This window comes from Exophiala oligosperma (genome assembly GCF_000835515.1).
Source record: "Exophiala oligosperma strain CBS 72588 unplaced genomic scaffold supercont1.8, whole genome shotgun sequence".
Taxonomy (NCBI): domain Eukaryota; kingdom Fungi; phylum Ascomycota; class Eurotiomycetes; order Chaetothyriales; family Herpotrichiellaceae; genus Exophiala; species Exophiala oligosperma.
In genome coordinates this window covers 258,405-282,655 of record NW_015622825.1, presented here as the reverse complement: position 1 = coordinate 282,655, position 24,251 = coordinate 258,405, and the positions used below count along the sequence as shown (strand labels likewise).

At 51.9% G+C, this 24,251-nt stretch overlaps 6 protein-coding genes across 7 annotated transcripts; 2 read left to right on the top strand and 4 right to left on the bottom strand.

The window, feature by feature from the left end:
• The first annotated feature begins 1,515 nt into the window (after positions 1–1,515).
• PV06_08136 lies at positions 1,516–4,559 on the top strand. Of its 2 annotated transcripts, XM_016409440.1 has the most exons (4): positions 1,516–1,827; positions 1,912–2,049; positions 2,119–2,462; positions 2,521–4,559. In XM_016409440.1, exons 1-4 carry the CDS (start codon positions 1,716–1,718, stop codon positions 3,979–3,981), a joined length of 2,055 nt encoding a protein of 684 aa, XP_016259748.1. In that variant the 5' UTR covers positions 1,516–1,715; the 3' UTR covers positions 3,982–4,559. The 2 variants fall into 2 exon arrangements, with proteins under 2 accessions (XP_016259748.1, XP_016259749.1); XM_016409441.1 differs by having other exon boundaries at positions 1,912–2,462.
• Positions 4,560–8,265: 3,706 nt separating this feature from the next.
• Positions 8,266–13,226, bottom strand: PV06_08135 (uncharacterized protein). The gene is made up of 2 exons (XM_016409439.1): positions 12,406–13,226; positions 8,266–12,348 (listed from the first exon to the last, which is right to left on the bottom strand). The coding sequence occupies exons 1-2, from the start codon at positions 12,875–12,877 to the stop codon at positions 8,681–8,683; spliced, it is 4,140 nt and encodes a 1,379-aa protein (XP_016259747.1). The 5' UTR covers positions 12,878–13,226; the 3' UTR covers positions 8,266–8,680.
• A 419-nt stretch (positions 13,227–13,645) lies between these two features.
• PV06_08134 (uncharacterized protein) lies at positions 13,646–16,627 on the bottom strand. The gene is made up of 5 exons (XM_016409438.1): positions 16,444–16,627; positions 15,658–16,363; positions 14,982–15,605; positions 14,552–14,933; positions 13,646–14,466 (listed from the first exon to the last, which is right to left on the bottom strand). Exons 1-5 carry the CDS (start codon positions 16,595–16,597, stop codon positions 14,104–14,106), a joined length of 2,229 nt encoding a protein of 742 aa, XP_016259746.1. The 5' UTR covers positions 16,598–16,627; the 3' UTR covers positions 13,646–14,103.
• Positions 16,628–16,798: 171 nt separating this feature from the next.
• Positions 16,799–19,889, bottom strand: PV06_08133 (uncharacterized protein). Its single transcript, XM_016409437.1, has 5 exons — positions 19,293–19,889; positions 18,506–19,193; positions 18,315–18,453; positions 17,799–18,258; positions 16,799–17,750 (listed from the first exon to the last, which is right to left on the bottom strand). The coding sequence occupies exons 2-5, from the start codon at positions 18,587–18,589 to the stop codon at positions 17,027–17,029; spliced, it is 1,407 nt and encodes a 468-aa protein (XP_016259745.1). The 5' UTR covers positions 18,590–19,193; positions 19,293–19,889; the 3' UTR covers positions 16,799–17,026.
• PV06_08132 (uncharacterized protein) lies at positions 19,842–22,497 on the top strand. Its single transcript, XM_016409436.1, has 2 exons — positions 19,842–20,175; positions 20,311–22,497. Exons 1-2 carry the CDS (start codon positions 20,132–20,134, stop codon positions 21,620–21,622), a joined length of 1,356 nt encoding a protein of 451 aa, XP_016259744.1. The 5' UTR covers positions 19,842–20,131; the 3' UTR covers positions 21,623–22,497.
• PV06_08131 (glycerol kinase) lies at positions 21,596–24,078 on the bottom strand. The gene is made up of 4 exons (XM_016409435.1): positions 23,790–24,078; positions 23,595–23,722; positions 22,371–23,541; positions 21,596–22,256 (listed from the first exon to the last, which is right to left on the bottom strand). Exons 1-4 carry the CDS (start codon positions 23,790–23,792, stop codon positions 21,981–21,983), a joined length of 1,578 nt encoding a protein of 525 aa, XP_016259743.1. The 5' UTR covers positions 23,793–24,078; the 3' UTR covers positions 21,596–21,980.
• Positions 24,079–24,251: the final 173 nt, after the last annotated feature.

Sequence of the window (24,251 nt, the reverse complement as noted above, 5' to 3'; positions counted from 1 at the left end):
CGCCGGACCGCTTCGAGGAAAGTAAAGACTTCAAGTCAGGAGGTACAAAGGTTGTATGGTCTGGTATAGGGTTGGCTCTGGAACGTTTCGTGACGGCGAGAAAAAAGCAAATACCTACCTCTGCATGTGTGTTAATACATGCTATGGCCCGATGTCAAATCACGGATGCTCGGTACTATGACACATTGTCGAAGAACACTTGACAATAGCTTAAGCCGAATCGATGGAACTCGATCTTTTCCCAAAATCAAACCGGGACAACTTGCCTAGGTGTTCGTTCTAAGAAGCCAATCAAGGACTTCTACCTATGGCTTCGTGCTCGTCCCGCTCTTGTGTCTCGGAGACACTTTGACATGTTCTGATGCACCAGAGGAGAGCAGAAAGCTCACTTGCCGACATCTCCTCAAGTCCGAACTCTTTTAGGGTCCTATTGCAGCTGATAGCGATCCCTGCCAGAATAGCCACCTGAAATTTGGCCACGTCCTTGGGAACTGGGCAATCTTTACGGAGCGCCTGAGACCAGAGTACGAGGCTGCCGCGTCATGTCGTGCATGTAGCATATGCTCTGCTCCCAATACTTCAGGTATACTCCTGTGCTAGTGGCTAACTGTTGCGTGTTTTTCCTGGCGATACAAGGTGAGGAGCACTCGTGCAGTGGCCAAAGTCCGGTGCCCTGCTGGAACAGGAACAGATCGTGACGGTGTGGTGAACTGAGAGGGGTTTTGTTGGCTGTACCGAAGAGCAAAGAAGCTCTTTGACGCTCCTTATAGTGTCAACCTCACCACTATAGCCCAAGATTTGGTGATCGCTCCTCGAGTACTCGTGTGAAGATTGTCTTTGATTAAGCAGTTTGATCACGTGCTCATAGCCTTATCACGTGACGTCTGGTTTTTTGGCGGCGAAGATATCACTTGTCTGCGCAGATTTCGAGTTTTGAACATATGACCTAGGTCCATCGTATTCGATTCTGATAATTGAATTCGAGATGTGTAAGGAATAGAGGAGAAGCCACGCGCAAGAATCATCAAGACCATGAATGTCACGGAAAGCATCTCTCAAAGAGGCTCCGATTCGAGCAACGTCCCAATCATTAGCCAAGGATAGACTGGAAAGGGCGTCGGCTCTGTTGAATGGACCATTAATACCACGAGGACCGTCTGGATTGTCAGAAGCTCGTACTCACGATTGATTCGAATGTTACCTAGGTTCAGTGAGAGGTTCATTAAGGACTCTTGAAGCAACTCCCAGCTGGGGACGGTGTGCTACGACTTTATTCGTCATGCATGTTACCGATCAGCGAGCGCATTGCCTACCTTCTTTGATCAGGGATGAAGGAGAAGATGAACAACAGGTCCAATGACTCTGGGAACTCATAGAATAACACGATGTTTATTAGATATCTATATCTCTAAACACGGCCAATCGACACCTTGCCTCTTTAGGACTAGCGGCTCTGTGGTGTACGAACGAGTTAATTGACAATTGAATCTCCATCAAACGGTGCCGCGCAGTTTCGCGACACAGTGTTTGAACTTTCTGCGACAATACACCCAGCCATCATTGTTCGAATCCAGTCTTTACAATCTCCTTTGGGACTTCCGGCGTTGATAGGAATACGATTGCCGCGCGTGGCACTTTTGAATTCCCTTGACAGGTCTCCGTAGTCGAGCCAACGGAGGAGGTTTGGTTGCGATCAATCAACATCTTTCGCAACAATGCCCGACACTGAGAAATCCCCGGCGGATCTGAAGCACGAGACTTCGGAAACTCCTGCTATGGCGACAGAGGGCACGACAGCGACACAAGAGCCAGAGGCGGCCACGCAAGGTATGCACGCGTCGAAAATGACAGCAAATTCCACGGCAGTGCCGTTGTCGCTCAAAATCATCGATGCTAACAATCTGCGAGCAGATACGACCGCTGCGACGGAAACCGGAGACGCCACGGTCGGTAATCCTACGGATGCGCCAAAACCATCGGCCGCTCAAGATGAGACGACTGGAGAGGTTGAAGATGCTGAAATGGGTGGTGTAGACGACGATGCAAAAGGTGAAGACAACGCGGACACGGAGATGAAGAGATCGGCGATCTAGGGAAGACTTGCTGACGATGGTGCAGATGGACAATCTGAGCAGACCAAATCAGCAATCGAAGCCGCGGCGAGCTCTCATCTGGTTGCGCAGACGCATCAGATCATTCTCCCAAGCTACAGCACATGGTTCGACATGACGACGATACACCAGCTCGAGAAGAAATCCCTACCAGAGTTCTTCAACAGCCGGAATCGCAGCAAAACCCCCGCCGTGTACAAGGACTATCGTGATTTCATGATCAATTCGTACAGATTGAACCCCATCGAATACTTGACTGTAACCGCGTGTCGGAGGAACTTGGCCGGCGATGTTTGTGCGATCATGCGCGTGCACGCCTTTTTGGAACAATGGGGTCTCATCAATTACCAGGTATGGGTTGCGAGTACGGGGGTTCTTTGCTCCAGGTTTACTGACATGAACAAAACAGGTCGATCCCCAAACTCGACCCGCCAATATCGGGCCTCCTTTCACTGGACACTTCAAGGTCACAGCAGACACTCCCCGCGGACTCCAACCTTTCCAGCCTGGTTCAAAGACGGCGACGACCCCTGGGAAGCCTCATCCTTCGACCGACCGTGCTAAATCTGCGACTCCCGCGTCCAAGGCCGATCTGAATATGGAAGTCCGGAGAAATGTCTACGACAGCAAAGGCAAAGAGGTCAAAGCAAGCGAAGAACCAGAAAACCAGGCAAATGGAGAGGAAAAGTCGGCCAATGGCGAAACGACGGCGATGGTTTCGGCTGCAAAATCAAACAGAAAAACGTTCAACTGCTACGCCTGTGGCGTTGATTGTACACGCTCTCGCTTCCATTACGCCAAGTCAGACACGGTATCAAATGCCACCGGAGACAACAAGTACGATCTATGTCCAAACTGTTATTTCCAATGCCGCATGCCCAGCAACCACAGATCGTCGGATTTCGTGAAGATGGACGAACCCGAATACTCACACATCCCAGACAAGGATGCCCCTTGGACAGATGCAGAAACTCTGTTGCTGTTGGAGGCAATGGAAACGTTCGACGACAACTGGGTGGCAATCTCAAAACACGTGGGGACGAGGACGAGGGAAGAGTGCGTGCTCAAATTCTTGCAGCTAGACATTCAAGATCCATACCTCGAGGACGGTCCTCTGAAAGGCAACGGCTTCATGAAGGCACTGTCTGGAAGAAGTCCACTTAGCCAGACGGACAACCCAGTCATGTCGGTCATGGCTTTCCTGACTCAGATGGCAGATCCAAAGGTTGTCGCTGCAGCTGCAGGTCGATCGATCGAGGTCATGCAGAAAGAGATGCGAGCACAGCTTGAGAAGGGAATGGGTGGTGCCGCCGAACCAGATTCCGACAAGGGCAAAGAAAAAGTCAAGGCTGAGGATACGATGGAGGTGGATGAGTCGTCAGCTGCTGTGGAAAAGACCACCTCGGACGATTCTGGTGCTGCGGCCGCAGCTGTCGTGACCGACCTCGCGACTGTAGGCACGGCCACGGCGGCGGCGCGAGCGAGCGGACTTGCGTCTTACGAGGAGCGCGAACTGACTCGCATGATCGGTGCCGGTGTCAACCTCACATTACAAAAACTCGAGATGAAGTTGTCCCAGTTTTCGGAAATGGAAGAAACAGTGCAGACGGAGCGCAAAGATCTGGAAAAGAGTCGACAACAATTATTCTTGGATCGGCTCGCTTTCAAGAGGAGAATCGTCGACATGGAGAATGCATTCCGACAAGCCAGCCTGAAGAATCCAGAGGAAGGAATGAGGATGATGAGGGATGCAGTCAACAGCAATGCGAACCAGCGATTTGGATTCCAGGATGGATCGACGAGTGAGACCAACGGACAACAGCCATCGCCAACTGCCAAGACTGATGATAAGAAGACTATCGAGCTCTAGTGAAGCCCTGGCAGTCGATTCTTTTCGGCTCGAGTTGAAAGTTTTGTCAGTATGCTATGTACTCTACGCCTGGAGCTCTCCCCCTCCCGGATCGGCGTTATATCTCTTTTTTGAGGTGTGGGAAAAATGATATCGCACAGAAAGGTCCTCGATCGAAACGACGTGGACGTGTGTTGTGCGTGTGTAACGTATTCGGGAAGCAGGATGGTACGGGGGTGGTGGGCTTTTTCTTTTATTTTATGTTTGAGAAATGTCGACCTTTGTCGTTTGTGTGTCTTTTTATGAAGAAAGGGAAAGGCATTCCGTGTCATTTATGCTATACTCTTGCCCAGGTCATGCTGTGCTGTGCTATGCCACCCTTGAAGGAGTGTGTGTTTGTTCAAGGCACCGCTGGACGTTTGTGTGTCGCAATCGTGCCGTGCCTTTTGTGTTAAACACCATAAAAAAGATCATCTTCAGTCTTTTGCCTTGGTTCATTGAGCCCTTGGAGGTTATGTAGGGATTCCGATTCCCACTTAGCTGTCTACGTCCCTACACCACCCTCAGCAGTTGAATATTGATATGTATATATACCTCAGGTGTATGTCTCGAGCAATCGTGTCTCGTCACTCTTCCCACTGACTAATATCCACCTCACAGTCTTACCTCCCCCTTGGCTAGCACGTACTTGTTGAGTCTTGCTCTTCTTTTTCACACAATTTTCCAACTTAAAAAGGCCTCGGCGATCTGGAATCTCACCTTTGCACGCGCTTCAGCCTACGGGTTCAGAAATACAGCTACTGGCAAGACAAGATGTCGAAAGACTGTCCGCCAGCGGCTCTTTGGGACTTCAGGGACCGACTATCCGATACCCACCATCAAGCTTTTGAGAAAAGGCCAATCAAGCAGGTCATCCATCAGCATAAACCGCCGCTCTTCTGTCTACGAAAGGGCTCTGGCGAATACGATGCGGTCAATGTAGGGCCAGAAATGCAGCAAGCAGCAGAACATCATCCCAATATACCCCGTTGCGGTCCTGGTGTTTTGCAAGGAGCACATGCCAGATTTTGCCTTGACCTTTATAGTCTCGGGTTCATCCTTTACATGGGGACACAGATCAATATTATTTACATCCCTTCCGCTCCAGGTGTCCTTGGTGGAACTCTGGTCAGATCCATCTATGGAATGGAACAGCTTCCGTGCAAGTTCAAGTGGAACAACCCTTTCTCTCGATCCCGGCTCTCTGCCGCGGCGGCTAGGGGACAGTCTTCCCTCCGTGGCGTGGCTGGCGAGCCCAGCGAAGAACAGAGAAAGACACCTCGGGCGCATCGGCAAGCCTATCCCCAGTTTGGAAGACTTTTGACAGCTTCATGTTCTCAGATTACCGGTAAGGGAGGACCCTTCGGTCATTCAGCTTCTCCGCAACATCCATCACGACTGCGAGTAGGACGGTCCCAGGTTCAACACCGGGGGTCGTAATTCACCACTGTATTGCGGAGCACGAATCTAGTGGTTTGCGCCAAAGGACCCACGAGGCTGAAGCCAATATCGACGTCACGTGAGCCATTGTTCAGCCTCGTCGCGAACGCGTCTCCTTTTTCCATCAAAGATCGATAACACTGCAGAAGGGCCACACCAGGCTGACCTGCTCATACAGTCACAATGACATTCACATTCATGACGAATGCTCATGAAGGACTTGCTAAGATGCCCATCAACTGAAACGGCCTTCGGAAAGAACCTCACGTTGGTCGATAGATGGGGAAAGTATTCCTTTGTACGGACTACCTGTGTGTACGGCCCAGACTCAATGAAGGAACATTCACGGCTCTTGTTGAAGGAACATCTCATGTGTCTTGCCTGCACCACGAGGTGGTGACAATGAGTATATGTTGGTCACTGTTTCCCCCCATCAAGCACATCTGTTGAGAGTAAAGCAATGGGTCGTGTTGGGTTTTCTGCAGTAAGGACATACATCCCTGAGGGTTCCCCCCGGCTTGTGCAGTCCGATACTAGTAATCTCACAAAGAGGAAGCAGTGAGCAGAGGAAGGTGGCGTGTTACAATTCAATCTGGGTAGGAACGAGAATGCCTCCTGTCAATGAGGTCGATCTCATCTTCCCGGCGAGCCTTTCCAACTCCCTACTCACCGAATTGTTCGTGTAATCCAGAGCTCAGAGCGACTCAGTTGAGTGCCATGGTCATCACTTTTGGCTCAAGTTCACTTTCATTCACCAGGCAAATTATATACCCCGCAGGCTGCGGTCATTCACTTGCATCCATGTCTCTCCCATATAAAAGACCGTCATCCCCCCCTCCTGCGTACATTCCTCCTTTCCCATCACCATCTCGATCGAACACAAAACTTTCCATCTCTCGTTCCAAAGCCAGAATGTTGGCACTCGCATTCTTCACCTTCTTCCTCGTCGCGTTCGGCGTCCCTCTCAATGGCGGTGATTCCAGCGGCGTGATGGCCCGTGATCAATCCGCGGAGAGCAAGTTCCAGGGAATCGACTGGTCCAAGGCCGTCAACGACTGCAATTCGAGCCAGCTCGCCATCCTCGAGCGAGCCAGCTGGGTTGCGGTGACTGAGATGTTGAATCCCAGTAACGTCGGTTCGGTCGGTGGTGACAACGACTTCATCTTCGGTTGGTTCTTTGGTCAGCCTAAACGCTGGAAGACTGTAAGAAAAGGGACACACGTCCACATCCCAACCGATCTGTCATGGCTAACTGTTTGTGTGTGTCGACACAGAAGTACAACTCGGGCGTCTTCAATCGTATCAAGAACAATCTCAAGTATCCTTACAACTTCGTCTGGAAGGGTCAACAACCAAACAGCAACCAGGATGTCACCCAACGCCTCTTCTACACCTGTAGTGAGAGCTCCACCACCCCTACATGCCAACCGGGCACCAACGCCTACGTTGCCAACCCCGCTCAGAGCAAGGACGGTCAGTGGGCCGTCACCTTCTGTCCCGACTATTGGACCCAGCTGGAATACGCAGACAGACTGTGGGATAAAAAGATGGCACCACGCGTGTCACCCAGTCAATTGAACATCAGAAGAACCTACGAGGATGAACTCATCTGCCAGTACATGCAGGTTGACATCATGGGTTTCCACAACTACTCTGATCCTTCTGACCCCAACCCTCACATCGGTCAAGAGTGGGACACCTTGTACGGAACATACCAGCCCATCCAAGGAGCGATGTTGGCCAACAACTTTGCCTACTTGGACCCTGGAACTGTCAACAACAAGACCGCCACCAACCTTGACAGCTACTCTCTGTTCTTCCTCGCCAAATGGGTCAACAAAAAATATGGTGGAGTGTGGAACAATGCTCAGAGTAATTACTGGGACGCTCCTGATCCAGATGGAGTTGGTGGTTCACCACCATGAAGAGAAGGTCAAAGATTGATGATGGCGTGCAATTACAATTTTGCTGCGTGGTCCGAGACATTCTCATCGTCCGGATCAGCATGGCGTTGTCATCAACCAGCGATCCTCCAGCATGAACAAGACACAAAAGGTGTCTTTGATTAATTCAGTCATTGTGTCATCTGCATGCGATCAAAAACCTCGATGATTCGAGGAGGAGTGTGAAGCAAACAAAATTGGGGAGAAAAGGAACGAAAACAATGGGATTGATAGATTTACTTCTGGCATGTGTTGCCTTCGTCAAGCATCATCACCATTAGACATGGGACAGAGGTCGAGGAGATACAGATCGATTAGGTCATATCCTCTCCACCTCATTTAGTTAGTCTTGTTACAATGGCAAAATGAGACTTGATCTGACCATTTCTATCCCTGTCAACAAAAATCCATAACAGCACCCACAAGGTGATATCAAAGCTTGCCGACAATCCTAAACGCTGAAACGTTGAACGGTGAAGGCTTAAGACCCATCAAGGACCCCCCCCCCCCCCCCGAGTCGTCACCGCAATACCTGTATAAATCACATCCCTACACGTGTTTGATCCGGTGAACTTTTTTCCTCAACAAAGTACGCCTTGATGGCCACTATGGAAGACTCAACCACGTCGAACCGCCACTTTGGCCCAATGGTTCGGAGGGGGGGGGGCCTTTATTCTTGGAAACCAGCTTGGTGGATCTAAACTGGGAGTCGGCGGGTTTCCATGGTCACTGGATAAACATCCCTTGACCAAGGTACGAGGGGTCCATGGCAGTGACCATGGTCGGAATAAGTAAAAGAGAAGCGCCAGGTCCGGGCTTCGACTCTCCAAACTTTTTTGTCTTTATTTTTGGGCAGATTTTCCCATCGACCATTTTGGGCCCCGGCGAGGACAAGTGAAGATGGTGGCGGTGAAGGTCGCCGCAAGTGCTGGTAGTGGCCTTGTGCCAAGCTCAAGGATAGTACTCCGTACTATGCAGTCAGACGTCAAAGGCACTGGAAAGCTGAACCTCGCTGATAAGTTTGAAGGTATGAATCGATTGTGACGAAGAATACGGAGAATACCTCTACAGATATCGCGCTCATGGTCTCATTGATCCCCAAACCCCGACTCCATGCACAAGACACCCGAGAACGGGACCGAGTCTTGTATCTGTCGTCATTTTGTCTCTCTGAATCGTAACATCATTGTTATCATTGCCCTGAACTTTTGCACCTGTAACGCTCAATCTTTCTAAAAGAAGAAATAAAAGGTCGACCACGCCCGAAATACATGGCTTTGTTTTTTGCTTTTTATGTTTCATTCCTCATCGCTTGCTGCTCTCAGATCTTCGCGTCCTGTTTCGCCTGTCTCGGCATCAACAAAGTGTTCAGCAGAGGTGGCGACGCTGGGTTTGCGACTCGAGATTGGGGATCCGTATCGATCATCTAGGGCTCTCATGAGGGCGCTAGCGGTCTCGATGGCATCGTCATCATCGTCGTCGTGAACAGCGAGAGAATGGTCCTTCATACCGTCTATATTTTGTCCGGCTCCCCTCAGTTTCATCCTATCTTCGTGCGACATACTCTGCCATTCCGAAGACATGGTGATGACACTAGCTTTCTTCCCATGTAGAATGAAACTGCCGGTGCCGCGCTTCAGCTCTCCACTTTCACTCGCGAGCGAGAGAGTCCCATCTTCAGTAGGCGCAAGACTGGAACCGGAATCTCTGGCCTTCTTATGACGATGTATGCTTGGAGAATGGTGGTGGTGTACCCCTTCCCTAAGGTGACCTTCACGCAGACTCCGATGGAGACTGCGACGGACGCTAGAGTTCTTAGCCCCTTCAGCCGGTGCAGCAATTGCGCCCACTCGGTCGCGCTCAGACTCGCTCGTGTCGGGTCGTTTGTGTTTCGGCACTCCTCCTTCAACTCCGATCAATCCTGCGTCTCTGAGGACCTGCTCTTCCGTCTCCTCGGAATGCTTTACCAGTTGTTCTTTCTCACGGCTTTGACGAGAACTAGCAATGGAGAGTTGGTGAACTAGGGATTTCGAGTCATGATCACTTTCAGACTTTGTCAATGGAAGATCTGTGGAAGATGGATTAACGCTTCCCTCATTAGTCAGGTCGATCGTGCTCGGTGCCGTGTGAATGCTTCCATTTTCCGAATTCTTAATCCGATCGGCCAGGTTTGACGGCCGAGAGGAGGTCGCACTGATGGGAGACAGCGTTAAATGACTGGTCTCGGTAGTGCTTCGTCCGAGGTGGGGCAGGCCCGTCTTTACAGGTGTCGCCTTTTGTGGTGTCATCGTGGATGGAGTCCTCGGAGCAGGAAATGCTGTCACTCCCTCGTGCTCGAGGTCTCTCCACAGGGTATCTCGGTGTGTCTTCGTACGCCACAGCTCGACGCGGGTCCACTTTAACTTTGCAGACATACGGCCAGCAGCAAGAACAAGCTGTTCGCGAGTCTTTTGCTGAATGGGCAGGAGGATCAACAGATGCCGAGCATTTCTCAAAAGATTGTCCAGTTCCTTCTGTGCCACGGCCAGCCTCTCGTCAAAGTCGCTAATCTTCTCATTGATAAGTTGTCGCCGATAAAACATGATTTCCCACGCAGCTGCTTGGGCATCTAGCTTCCTGTCCTTCTGAGGAGTCTCGGCACTCTTAGACGTAATGTCCGAGTCATTGCGAAGAAGATGTCGTCCCTCGTAATTGGTAGTCACTGGCCCACGCATCCTCACGCCAGCCGTACGAAATGTGGCGGCGTAGTTCAATTTACCAATCCAATCGTGCATCTCCGACTCGCTGTTGGCGAGGAAGATCTCTTCGAATCCGCCGTGCTTGATGAAGGTGAAAGCATTCTTGTGTCTCTTATAACCGGAATCTATCAATGCCACGGCATCATCCATTGACATCAAAGCGTCGGGCTCGAAGGAAGATAGAGGCGGTTTGAAAACGAGTGGGCCAGGTTTGGACGCAGACTTTGCGTGGGCATCGTACTGACCCATCAGCTTCTTGACCCAACCAATGTCTTTGAAGAAGTAAAGCTTGGAATCGGTCAATATTGCGCCCCATTCCTGCCATGGCCGCTTGGCTTTTTTCTTTTTGACATCTTTGCGCCATAGAAGCCCAACCTTGGCGACTTTGAAACTGACAAGTCCGACCTGAGCATCAACAGGGTTGCTAATTGTAGCTTGTGAGAGGAAAGCATCAGGCCTTGATCTTGCTGAAACAATCTGCAACACCGCCGAATTGACGAATGCTTTGTGGATGTCGTTGTGCTCTGGGCCTCCGCTTGTGCGAGTCGAGCTGTAACAATCCTCAGTGTCCATGACTTCCTTCAGTGGTGGCCGTAATGAATCCAGCTTATTGTCAAGAATCAGAGTGTACGGATCGACAGGACCCCTGAGGCTTTCCGTGCTTTTCGTTTTGATCAATGTCTTCTTGAACTTTGGACCCGCGGCCAGGCGATGGGTGTTGATCGCAACTTCGTCCTCGAAATGGATAAAGGGAGTGTAGCAAACATTGTCGTAAAAACAATCCAAGATGTCGCTCGAGATTTGTACAGGGCCCTGCTGAGTATTCTTTACATAATCGTGCTTTTGCATTTTCCGCTTGTTGTTCTTGTTGTGGGTATCGGAGTGAAGAAGGAGGATCGAAAAAGCAACGAAAGCGGCTTCATCAGTCGAAACGAAAATGCCAGGATTGCATTCATAGTACCTATCCGCAAAGCCTGCCAGGAGCCGGTCGATTTGCTGGGTTTCTTTCGGGAGTTCCACCTCCATCAACATCTTTCTTATAGCCATGTCGATTGACTCGCCGAAATACGAAAATCCACGCATGTACTTACGCAGACAGGTCTTAGAAAACTCATCGGCGGCTTTGCAGAGGGCCGTTGCCATCGCCCCTCTTGGAACAGCGGCTTCGAGCTTTTCCAGATAACTCGCAGGGGTATCGCCATCCTCTCGTTTGGGATAAACACGTTCGTGTTCCTCTCGCGCTATCTGCAACGAGTTGGATTTCGAACCTGGCGTTCCTGGGCTATTGCCCGCACCGTGTCGGACAGGCGGAGCTGAGTTTTGCCGTAGTCGATGCGGAAGATTCAAAAGATCCCCGAAACTCCTTCTGCCGCTCGTAGAAGTCGAGGTTCTGGCCGATCCAGGCTGGGCAGTGTCGAGCAACTTTTCCGCTGATCGACCTAGCGAAGTCATGGTAGAGGACCTACCTCTTCCATTCGTTCGAGGAGGACCCAAGTTGACCGAAGGAGTGGAATGGCCAGAATGCGTGGACCAAGCTGAATCTTGCCGCATGATGGTGGGCCCTGGCGAGCCGAAAGGGGCGTTGGTGAGGGCAATAGCTGAATGAGTAGGTGACTGGTTGGCGGAATTCTGTCTCGTCGATTGTGTGTCAAACCTCACAGCAGTGGTCGACTTCCTGCTAGGAGACAAGGATTTCCTCTCGCTCAGAGAATCATCACGACCAAAAGAGGTGCTCGTCCGACCCGAGTCAGAAGGTGTGAATCTTTCGGGCAAGGGGAATAAGTGGCCCTTGTTCTTTTTCCGTCTCTTCAGTTTGAAAAAGGTGGTCGTGGTAGAGATGGTATGCGTAGTTGTGGTTTTCGCGTAAACATGGTGGCTGCCAGAACTGTCGTCGGAGCGGGAAGAGTCAGACAATCGTGTCACCGGGATTGCTAGTGACGAGGAGGTCTCGTCACCGTAGGGAGGAGGTGCCATAGGGTTGCCGTCAGTCTTTCGCCGAGGTAACCGTTCGAAAGAGGTATTTTCCTGCAACATTCCGGCTCTTGAAGCGGTTGATTGGGCATTGTCCCTCTCTTCATCATCGTCTTCATGGAGGGATTCCTGCACACCATGTTTGAATGCCATGCTCTTTCGAAAGGGACTAGGGGCTCGGAACAGTTTTCTCTTGGGGCGCTTCGCGGGTTCATCGAACTCCTGCGTTGTTGGTGCCGTAGTGATGATTTGTGGCGCTACAGAGGACACGTTAGATAGATGTTTGTGGTGTTGGAAAGAAACAATATACTTACGGCTCGGATTAGTCGGTGGTGGAACGTCGTCCTCGTCCTTCCTGAACCTCGTAAATAACTGGGGGTCCGAAGCATGTCTGAAACCGAGAATCGAAAATCGCTGAGGTCTGGGCAAAGGGAGATCGTCCAGGTCACGGTTCAGCGCCTGCTCTTGCTCTGACTGATTTTTGTGCGTCAAGGTCAAGGCGGCCGGAGTGCTTACACTCTTAGGTAGGGTAGAGTGTTCTGCCGACAGGCCATCGTGTTGCTGAGGCTCTTTTCCAGTCAACATTTGATCCGGCTCATATGTGATGAATGGATTGAATGTCTCTTCATTGGACCGTGTGAATCCGAGGCTAAGCCTTTGCATCGAATCAGCACGGCCACGTCCGCCGACTGGACTTCCTTCCTGCGATGCATCTTCGATAATGCTGCTGTGTCTCCGATGGGTGGTAGCAGTCACAGGCCGCGACAATAAAGTGCGCAGAGACATGGTAGGAGGACCGTGACGGAAGAGAGGCGGTCAGGTCATGGCGGGCAAGAATATCTCATTAGCGAGGCTCTCGCTGTAAGTGAAAATGGGAGTCGATGCGGACTTTGAGGCGGGTTGATTGTGATCTCAGTCGGCAGGCCTGCTGCGTTGGTGAGACTGAGTTGGGGTAGTATGGACAGTAAGAGAGTAACCGAAGTGAACGCTTGCAGAACGATAAGTAACGAGTTGAACGGGGGTCGAAAAGAGTAAATGATAAGCCCTGGCTTGCCTTGCAGCGATGGCAGCGGAGGTTGGGTAACGACGAGTAAATGCAGGTTATAAGCCGGAGCAGGAAAAGTTGGGATACACGCGGCAGGGTAGCGTTGATTGGGGAGAAAGGAGAAGCGACAATCCTGCATAACTCTCCAAAATACCACGTGGGGGTTCAGCCGCCCTCAGGAAGTCCAGGGGAGTGCATTAGGTGCAAGGGAGCCCCCTGTCACCCGCCTCAGCAGCCCAATAGCGAGTCCTCTCGGCGCCTAAATAGCAAAGGCCCCGGGCCTCGACCTCGTCCGGCTGCTGACTTCCCGCCACTCTATTGACTTGGTCAGACTCCGTACCTTACTTGGCCTTATCGTCGATAAAGGTGGCATCTGCTCGCCCAGATAAGTAGGTACTAATGCTTCGCATACACTGCGATGATGCATAAAAGGGGACCCTCCTCGATACCTCTGTATTTGTACTGAGGTATCCGTACCTTGGTGCTTCATTGAATAAGCATCCAGAACTTGGCCTCATCCCTGCTCCTTGCTCGCCAACTAACCCACTCACGCCTAGCTTTAAGGATGCCGCGTCAAACTCCGCATCTTGGTCAGGGCATCGAAATCCGGTGGCTGGTACTATTTACGGCGCCGATGGTGATGATAGATAAGCCTTGAGCACTCATAACAAAGGAGTGTCCTGAGGTCCGAATTTATCCTGACTCGTCCTGACTCTACTGCGTATTCTGGCCCGGTTATGGATCACCATGTGTCACTTATGATCGGCTGCAGAGACTCAACTGAAACTAATTCAGCCTCATGCTAATAAGGCGCACCGACTACGTACATCCTCTTCTCTCCGACAAAAGCAGGCCCTCGAAGTGGAGAGTTCACGACGATACAATTTGCACACCGTAAGATTGCTCGTAGAGGTGATGAGATAGCAGTCTGAAGGCAGATACACGTTGTTGACAACGTTGAACCAAGTTAGCCTCCTCCAAAAATTTCAAAGCTATCCATCGGCATTACCATGGACATAGCTTGGGCTTCAGCCAAAATCGAATCAGCATCGCGGTAAAAGGTATCATGACTGCCTGTGAACAATGTCGGGACATGATCGTGTCCGAGGCTCCAGGGAGACTGGATTGAGCGTGCTTCAAGAGGGGTGTCTGGTGTCGGATACCCTGCAGAATGCAGTGGCGTGGTAGCTGCCATGTCCTTGGAGAGACTGCGCCTGATGGCCTCACGAGGTAGAGAGCCGGCGACGCTGCAAGGGCAGATCCCAGCAGTCGCTGCAACAATGTGGTCGACGTCGAAGAGAACAGTGTGCGAGAGCTGCTGAATTAGCATCTGCCGGCAGTTGGTGTTAGCGGAATAACGGTAACCACACAAAGAGGAGTCTGCCACGACGTTTCGGACAAGCATGTCAAGTTACCTTTATTATAAGCAGGCACTTCACTGCGCCGTTGTTGACGCAACGCATTGCAGCCAGTAGCATGATACCTCGCTCACCCTTCTTCCACGCGTTGCTGGGTCTAGAAGTGCCAGGGTGAGTAGCAATGAGAAACAGCAGACATGACACTGCAAGAAAAAGTGTGTAAATGCTGTTCCATGAAGCAGGGCATAGGAGACCTCGTTGGTACATGACATCTGTCCGACTGATGGTTATGCCTGCTATTTTCATACAAGCCAAGGCGTGCTCAGATTGTATCTTCGTTGTAGGCAAGCCTTGTGCCATCGGGATGAGATAGTGCAAGAAGGGCTGATACAGTGCCATCTGGCCAAGATAGAAAGTCATTTCGAGTTCAAACTTCATGCTATCTCGAGGTCAGCCGGGCCCAGGGTCAAGTAACGGGCAGATTTACCGGGCAGAAGTCTCAGGGTCTTCTGGAAACGCCGGCAAACCGGAGAGCCCATTCGTCCACAAACGATATTTCTGTTCAATGTCTTTCAATATCTTGACATCCACGCTCGTAAATTCTGACTCATCAGTGGTCTTTTCAGACTGCCTGTGGCATTTGTAGAACAAGTCATGCACTCCTGTAGAAGCCAATATCAGGAGCTCAAGGTGCTTTGCTGACGCTGAGAACTGAGCTCGACTCTCGGCAGTAATGTCAAAAGGATAGAGTAATTTTCCGGTCGTGCTCGGCTGAAGTTTGTTCATGATCTCTGAGTCGATGTGATCCAGGTTGATAAATCCCGGAATGTCCAACACCAAGCTCACGTAGAGGTCAAGTTGGAGTAGACTGAGAAAGACCCTCGTCCGGGTATCTCTCTGAGCTGCGGACAACGGTACACCTTCCTCGACCTTCTTGTGCAGACCTAGTCTCGTAGCTGCGGAGCTGGCCACGCCAAGATATGTGTGAGCAGCTGTTATCCGTGAAGTCGAGATCAAGAATATCGTCAGGCAAAGTAGGGCCTGCAGCGATATGAGGTCTGCACAATGACTAATATCGAGCCCCCTCCGAGCAAGCAGAAAATGTTTCGTCCTGTCGGCACCGGTCAGCAAGATTTGAGTGCTATAGTCGGAACGTCACTTACGCTTCAGACGTCGCATATTCGCAACCATCCTGCCTGCGAGAATGTACGTCATAAAGAAGTCCTAGACTCATTACAGCATGAAACAGTGGCATAAAGGTTTGGCCTGATGCACTGAATTGAACTGCCGACTCGTTGTAGAACCGGTAGACCATGTCACGAAAATTGGCCTCATGAAGAAACTGTACCAAGACCGAATATCTCATGAACACCACACCCAGGAGGTCCAATGCCGTTGACTGGCTCGGCAGAGTCCTCGACTCGGCAGGTGTGTATGACTCTATGTCTGGAATGGGAGCTTCGTACAAATCAGAGATGACCTGGCGGCTGCCGTCTGGATGGGGATTATCGTCTGCTACCTTTCGAAAGAGCTCAAGTGTGCGTAAGACGAAGGAGCATCCGGAATAAGGGCCATAGAAGCTCGTCTGCCATGGCCCGGTCGCGAAACTTCTTCCTGAGTGGCCCATCATGCTGTTCAGTCGCAGTGCCTTATCTGCCACCTCATCGGAGCTCGACTCATCGTCTGATGGTGGCGCCACAGAGAGATCAACTGTCTTGAGAATCTTGTCCACATCGAATGCCTGTCCTGGCGAATTCTGGGACTTGAGAATCTCCAACGATGCCTTGACACTACGCAGCCGTGTTTCCAAAACTCGAATGCGCTCGGTTGGTGTTTGTCGCGGCTTTCTTCCCGACTCATAAGAGCAAGCTTGTCCGCGAAACGTGTCAGTATGGTCAAAACCTTCGTGAAAAGTGTTCTTGTTCTCTCGGCAAAAGGGCGTGACTTACTGCTGTGGGACACGGTGCAAGGCTTGCAAGGCTTAGAGCCATCGCATTTGATCTTTCTCAGTCTGCATTCATCACATGCACGGGGGGCTCTTCTATGGTAACCCTTGCGATACCTGAGAGTCTCTTTCGGCTTTGAGACCCCTTCATCAGTCATCACGAAAGTCACTGTGGTGCATTAGGGATATGATCGAATGTGAGGGGGGCGAATCAATCGAGAAGTTCGGCAGGACGGGATCTTCATAGCTGAGGCTAAACCTTGGCGGATCTGTAGCACGTGACGCCTATCTCTCCCGGTAGTTACGGCGTTACGGACAAACTTATCGAAGCGTAGAATAAATAACTCGATGACTTCTTGGTCAACAGCGCTGAAATTGAAAATTAACTGTCACTGGGCTTTGCCTACACCACTTGGTCCGACATCCATAGGAAGATGCCCTATCTCTTCATGAGCGATTAGCCATCCCCTTAAAAATTCGAGCTTCATGTCCCGCGCCTTCCCTGTTATGTTCTCTTCTGTTCTGGTGTCCCCAATATCACAGTGACAAAACAAGCATTACTATGTACACAGCTCGATTGATTTGGATTAAGGTGATGCTTTAGGCGGCCTCGGGGATCCCAACGGTGACACGAAAGCTGGGCTGTCATTTCCTGATCTTGAGGTGACAGCGGACAAGACGGGAGATCTTGATTCCTCAGGTGTTGCTTTATGGCCCGGAGTCGTCGGTGGAGAGGACGGCGTTGCCTCTGTTGGGGTATTTTCGCCTGAGAAGGCCGGATGATGCTCATTCATCCACATGCTCCCTGGAAGTTCCTGGGGAATGAGAGGCCTCGGCTTGAGCTTAGCCTTCTCCTGATCATAAGCTGGTGGTGATGAAGATGATACGGGAAGACTTCCCCAATGTGAGAGTGCATCCGCTGTACCTGGCTGGGCTTCTGGGCTATCTAGTTCGTGCGTTGTTGGTGCTCTAGACATCTGCAGTGTAGGTTCTTCTGGCGGGTACGTGGTCGTTCGGGCTGCAGCTGCCTTTCGAGCCTTGTTTCGGCGCGCCCGTCGAACACAATACCAAATACCGAAGAGACAGGAGACGAAAAGACATGCGTTGACACTGATACCAACAATAGCGCCAGTTGGCAACTTGTGCTTTTCCGGGGCCGCCGGCACCAAATAGTACATATCGGAGAAGACGTGGTCCGTTATAACAGTCAGGCCTGACACGGTTGGTGTGGATACTGGAACAAGTGTTGAGCTTGGGTTGGAATAACACGGTGTTTGGCCTCCGATTGCTGTGTAGTATACCTGGAAACCACTATGCTTGTCAGTCAAATTTCGAATCATGCAACCCTCAGGTACTCACAGTGGACAGCAACCATTGGCTGTGGTGAAATAGTCCTGTGGACACTTGGTGATCACGGCATTGGTACCTTGGTCGTATGGACAACACTCAGGACGTTGCCCCGAGCATCCAATTTCTGGAAATTCAGTTACAGAACCACCAGACCCCGTGGCTATGGCAAAAAAGGGTACGGCGCAGCTCCCTGTCAAAAGTGGCCTGCCGCCAAAAGTCGCCGTCACTGGCTTTGTGGTCGAGGGAGGAAGCGTCTGCGTCACGATATCACCGCTGATTGTGCTGAAGCCTGGATTGACCGACGAAGAGGTCGCTGTCGACGACGACACCGAGCTGGGTGACATTGTTGGTGCTGTAGTCAGACTCATGCTCGCAAGAGCACTGCTCAACCCGGCAGGCGAGCATCCCACAAAATCTGGAGCTGTCTCGTTGACGGCAGCACATTCTTGCTTGTTGAATTGAATCGCAACTGTCACCGTTAGCATTTTCATGTCCCTCTTTGGATATGCTGTTCATGGTACGGACTGGCTTGTTCATCTGGATTGCAACTGCTGTACAGACAGCAAGATAGAGCCGTCACGTAAGTCGAACTCGAACAAAGGCACGAGATATCTATCACGGAGCAGGAGGTCTGAACAGAGGTGGAATTTGATAGGCAGTGTTGCTGTTCACGAGTCAGTCACTTGAGGCCATAGTCTTTGGGAGAGCTTACTTACGGCACAACTCGGGAGGTCCGCTACAGTCACTGCATGTACAACGCCGATAAAAAGGATTGAGCACAGCCCGGTGAGAGACTTCATGGCGACGGAGATTGGATTGGTAATCTCGAAAAGGGTCAAGAGTTATATCGTGTAGGTCGACCACATCTAGGGATTCACCTTGAGCCGCAGCGACTGCTCATTGATCCAGCGATGGCAAGATGAAAGGTGAAACATTCAGGGAGTTGATGACTTGGAGCGGATGGCCTCTTCCCATTCCGGTCGAGGTCACCAAACAAAGATGTCAAAACATACCTTGAGCGGCCATGGCAACATTCTTTGAACAATGAACTCCTGGCTGACAACCATAATGGAGCAACAATCGAGCCAAGTCTGACTGGAATGCAATGAGTCGAAAAATCCTCGTAATTCTTCCGGACTCGTCAAACTGCCCAGATGAAAGTAGACTTTGCATTTTTTTGGTGCTCTGAGATGGCCTTCTCTCCTTTTGGACAGTCGCCGTGGACGACTCACCTTGCTGAGAGTGGAAAATGTCTAGCTGGATGTCGTGCGAATTGAGAGCCCAGGCGAGTCAGCGTACGAAGTAGAGTCTCCCATCAATTGGATATCGATCCCTTAGCTCTTCGTCGCCCTCTCTCAGGATTCATGTTCAAATGACCAAGGCCACCGACGAGTTACCAGGCACCTAGTAAGTTCGCGTATATTAGCTGCGATCTAGAAAAGCGACGATGCGGGATCGAGTTAGAGGGCGACGTCATCCTGCCATAAGAAGGAATTGACATGCCTGATTTGGACAAAAATCGCGGTTTTCCTCGCCCAACATCGATTTAGTCCAGGGTATATATAGGATCAAAATTCCCCCCCCGCTGCGCATTCCTTTTTTTCCATTGCTGTTTATATTCACCTTGCATCGTGTCCGCCCAGTCGCCTCTCACCACGTCTTTCTTCCACAACGAGTAACTCACATGCCTAATGAAGGTGCCCACGATTGTTTTGATGAGCCAGCAGCGACCTAGTGCAGGGGGCTGTGTGGATTGTTATGCACATGCCCCCTCTCTCATTTTCGTGACTCTACAGTATATCATTTGGGTGGCCCAACGTGCGGCGGGGGGTTGATCCTGGAATTCGGGCGACATCACATACCTTCTCCAGTTGTCGACATCGTAATGATTAAGTCCTTTTTTTTGTTTTTGCTCACAAGTTCCTCTGAGGTTTATTTAGATGTTTCGGCCAGGGATGACTGCCGAAAGGATCGGTTGATTACGTGATACTCGTCAATGTTCTCTCACTCGTACTCTGAACATCTCTCTCTCTCTCTCTCGCCCCAGTCGACACACGTTTTGACCTACGCATGAATCTCTACCCAGCACCTGTATATGTGTGTGCCCGAGTATGCTGGTAGTTGTTAGGTACGTATTCGTACTGAAGCCTTTGTAAGTGTCCGATCGAGCACCCGAGCAAATGCTTGGCCAACGTAATTCCAACAAAATTATCCGAGTCGCGCCACAACGCGAGTACAGCCACATGCTTTCAATGGCCTGGCCCAAGTGATTCAAGAAAACCCGCATTCATGGAGCCACCACCTCCAGCAACGCTCCAACGAGTGTATGTGAGCACCAGCAAATGAGCGCATCAACGAGATATGTCTTGGTGACAGGAGCCAACAGGTATGTCCACATGCAGACATGCAAATGCCACCCCTTCCCCCCCCCCCCCTCCCAAAACGACCACCAAGATTCATGATGCATGACACACCTCTGTACACAGAACTTGCACCCTGAATACTAACATGTACGCGACAGTGGCCTAGGCCTAGGAATCTGCTGCCGCCTCATCGACGAGTTTCTGACCTCACCACACATCCGAGGCAGACTGACCATAATCTTCACGACCCGCGGCCAACTCAAAGGCGACGAAACCCTCACGACGCTCCAAAAACACCTCTCGCGCCACGCATCCTACAAGAAGTCCGACGACCGCAGCGTCACATTCCAACCGGAAAACGTCGAGTTGACTTCCCTCCTCTCCGTGCGGGCGCTCAGCCGAAAACTGCTATCCTCGAACATCACCCACCTCGACGCGATCGTCCTCAACGCAGGGATAGGAGGCTGGTCCGGGTTGAACTGGCCAGTGGCAATCTGGACCGTCCTGACGGGGATAAGACAAGCCACTACATGGCCTACGTTCAAATTAGGGTTCGTCGGTCTCGTCACCAAACCACAATTTCCTCCGCGCCCGGGGAGCCGGGAGACCAGAGAAGAGCCGGTGTTGGGGGAAGTCTTTTGTGCCAACACCTTCGGACACTACATGCTGGTCCACTGGCTGATGCCGTTGATACGAGCATGCCCCTCTGAATCCTCCGGGAAAATCATCTGGACTTCGTCCGTCGATGCCGTGGCGCACCAGTACAACCCGGACGACCACCAGGGCCTCAAGTCCGGCGCGGCGTACGAATCCACAAAGAGGTTGACCGACCTCCTCGCCCTGACGGCGACGACACCCCCCGCCAGTACGACGTCGGTCAAGGAGTACATCACGCCGTCGCCCTCGGACTCTTCCCCGACGAACAGGATGTCTCGACGATCCGAACCGACCTTCCTTCTCGCGCACCCGGGGATCTGTACGACGACGATCATCAGCCTCTACTGGATCATCCACGAGTTTTACCGCCTGGGAATCTACCTGGCGCGCTGGTGCGGATCCCCCTGGGCCAACGTGTCAAGCTACCTCGGCGCCGCCTCCGTGACGTGGCTCATCCTCGCGTCCCGAGCCGACATCGACGCGAAAGCTGTGGAAGCGAGTGGCGACGGCGGGCCATGCAAATGGGGCTCTGCGGTCGATCTGTTTGGGCGGTCGTCCGTCCGCGTCACGGACGTAGAAGGCTGGGGCATCAACGGCACGGGCAAACCGTTCAAGAATACGTGGTGGGGTGGCAGCCTGGGCAGGAAGAGTGGCGCGGTGGACGCCACGGCCGAGGATGTCGAAAGTTTCGTGTCTCAAGGCGCTGAGGCGTGGAGGAAGATGGAGGCGCTGCGGAAAGACTGGGAGGCCAGGATCGACGAGTACGAGTCGGAACACACTCAAGAGATTCACAGTAATGGGCATGCGTCGTAGGTAGCAAAATAAAAAACCTGGTGTGAGGATTCCATTCGTCCGGTACACCATTTCAAGGATACCTTTTTCGTGTCCCATGTACACAAGCACACCGGCGGTTCAAGAGTACCTGCAAGCAAGAAGAAAAGGCCATGGTGAAAATCGTCATCGCCGCTATCTTTTACACCCAATACAGCGTAAATCTCTCTGATCGAGACATTCTACATGCTGGGCTTCTAGCCGATGGCTTACCTCCTCCTCTTCCCATACCACCTTGACAGCCAAAGCAAGCGCTGGAATCTGACCGCAAGGGAAAGCGGTGTCGACTCGGGGGGCGATGGACAGACGGCACGAGACGCACAGACTATCCAAATAGAATTTACAACTTGGGTTGCTCCTCTTCCTCTTCGTCCTCGTCGTCTTCCCAACCTTTGCTCATCTCCACGGCCTTGGTCCACCGTTTGTACATCTTGTCACTGGCCGCCTGGCTCATCTTGGGCTTGAAGAAGAAGCGACCTTCGGAATTCACCTCCTTCAGTTCGTCAAAGTTCTTCCACACGCCGACCGCGAAGCCTGCCGCGATGGCGGCCCCGAGCGCCGTGGTCTCTCGCATCTTTGGCCGGTCGACGGGGATTTGGATGATGTCGGATTGGGTCTGTCGATCGTATCGTTCCGGTATTAGCTCACTGGTTCAGTCTCACCACAGAAGTACGAAAACAAGAACGTCAAGAGAGCAACGCGCACGTGTAAATGCAACGACGGTACTCACCTGCATACACAAATCCGAATTGCTCATCCCACCATCGACGGCGAGTTCCTGCAGTTTCACCCCGGCATCCTTTTCCATGGCGTCCAGGATGGCCTTCGTCTGGAAACACGTCGCCTCCAGCGTCGCCCTCGCAATGTGACCCTTTTGGGTGTAGCTGGTGAGGCCCCAGATCGTGCCCTTGACGTCGTCGTACCAGTACGGCGCAAAAAGTCCACTGAACGCCGTGACGAACACCACGCCGCCGTTGTCGTCGACGGTTTGCGCCAGCTCACCGACCTTGGGCGCCGTGGGGAAGAAGCCCAGGTTGTCGCGCAAGAACTGCACACTACTGCCTGCGACGGCGATGGATCCTTCCAGCGCGTACACAGGTTTGAGCCCCTGCGGTGAGAAGTCGTACGCGACCGTGGCCAACAGGCCGTGCGTGCTGATGACGGGCTTTTCGCCGACGTTGTACAGCAGGAAGCAGCCAGTCCCGTAGGTGTTCTTTGCACGGCCGGGGACGAACCCATTCTGACCGACGAGGGCGGCGGACTGATCACCCAGACAACCTGCGATCTTGGTCCCCTTGAGCTTGGTGCTCGCCAATTTGCCGTAGGCATCGGGACTCGACGAGGGCACAATCTTCGGCAGGTGCAGCTTCGGCGTCTTGGTGTCGAGGCCAAAGAAGGAGATGAGCTTGTCGTCGTACTCTAGCTTGTGGATGTTCATCCACATGGTGCGGCTCGCGTTGGTGGCGTCGGTGACGAAGACGTTGGCGTCCAGGCCGCCGTTGAGCTTGTACACGAGCCACGTGTCGACGGTGCCGAATGCGAGGCGACCTGCCTCGTAGGCCTGCTTGACCTTGTCGACGTGGCGGAGCATCCACAGAAGCTTCGTCGAGGACGGATACGTGGACAACGGCAAGCCGCAGAGGGGCTGTAACTGGTCTGCGCCCTTGCGGGCTTTGAGTTCGTGCACGATGCGATGCGTGCGCGTGTCGGTCCAGACTATACTGTTGTACAGAGGTTCACCGGTCTTGGTATCCCAGACGCACGTCGTCTCTCTCTGGTTGGTTATTCCCACGGCTTTCATGTCGGACAAAGAGTATCCTTTTGCCTCGAACTTTTCACAGGCCTTGTCTATACATTCGCTGGTTGAGGAAACGAGCTCGAGAGGGTCATGTTCGTGCCAGCTATGACGAAAGATTAGGACGGAATGTCTTGTAATGGAGAAGAGAGAACCGACCCAGAGTGAGGGTACATCTGCTTGAACTCGGCTTGATGTTCGGCCACAGGGTTACCAGCCTGATCGAAGATGAGGAACCGAGTACTGGTGGTGCCATTGTCAATGGCACCGACGAAGGATTTTCCTGCCTTTGCATTCTGTTAGAACGACCTAGTAGCTACGAACTTGGCAAGGTAAAAGGTATGTATAACGTACCATTGAGGTTTCAGAGGGTACTCAGGTTGATGCAGTTATGGAGGAACTATCGGGGGAAGCTGTTGGACTTCGCGAAGACGTATTGTATGGTAGGTATATCTCGTAGAAGAGACAGTGAGAAACAAAGCAGGATCATGGAGATTCAAACCTGGCATGTTGCAGAACCCGAGCAATATACAAGATCTCTCTTTACCAACCTAGGTCGGTAGGTGGGTTTGCCTGACAGTAGATCCAGCTGGAGAAAGATGTGGGATGTCCACACTGCAATCATGCATGATCCAGGGTCCTTCGTTTCTTCTTGCTCGTGCGTCTCTCCTCGTACACTCCGTTCTGCGGCGGTGCGGGGAGATGCAATGAACCATTTTCCAATGTCGCGCGCGCTATGATGCAATTGCGTTGCCTCAACCCACCAAAACTTGTACGAGTACGAGCAGCAATACCGAGCCCTCGCCTAAAACACTC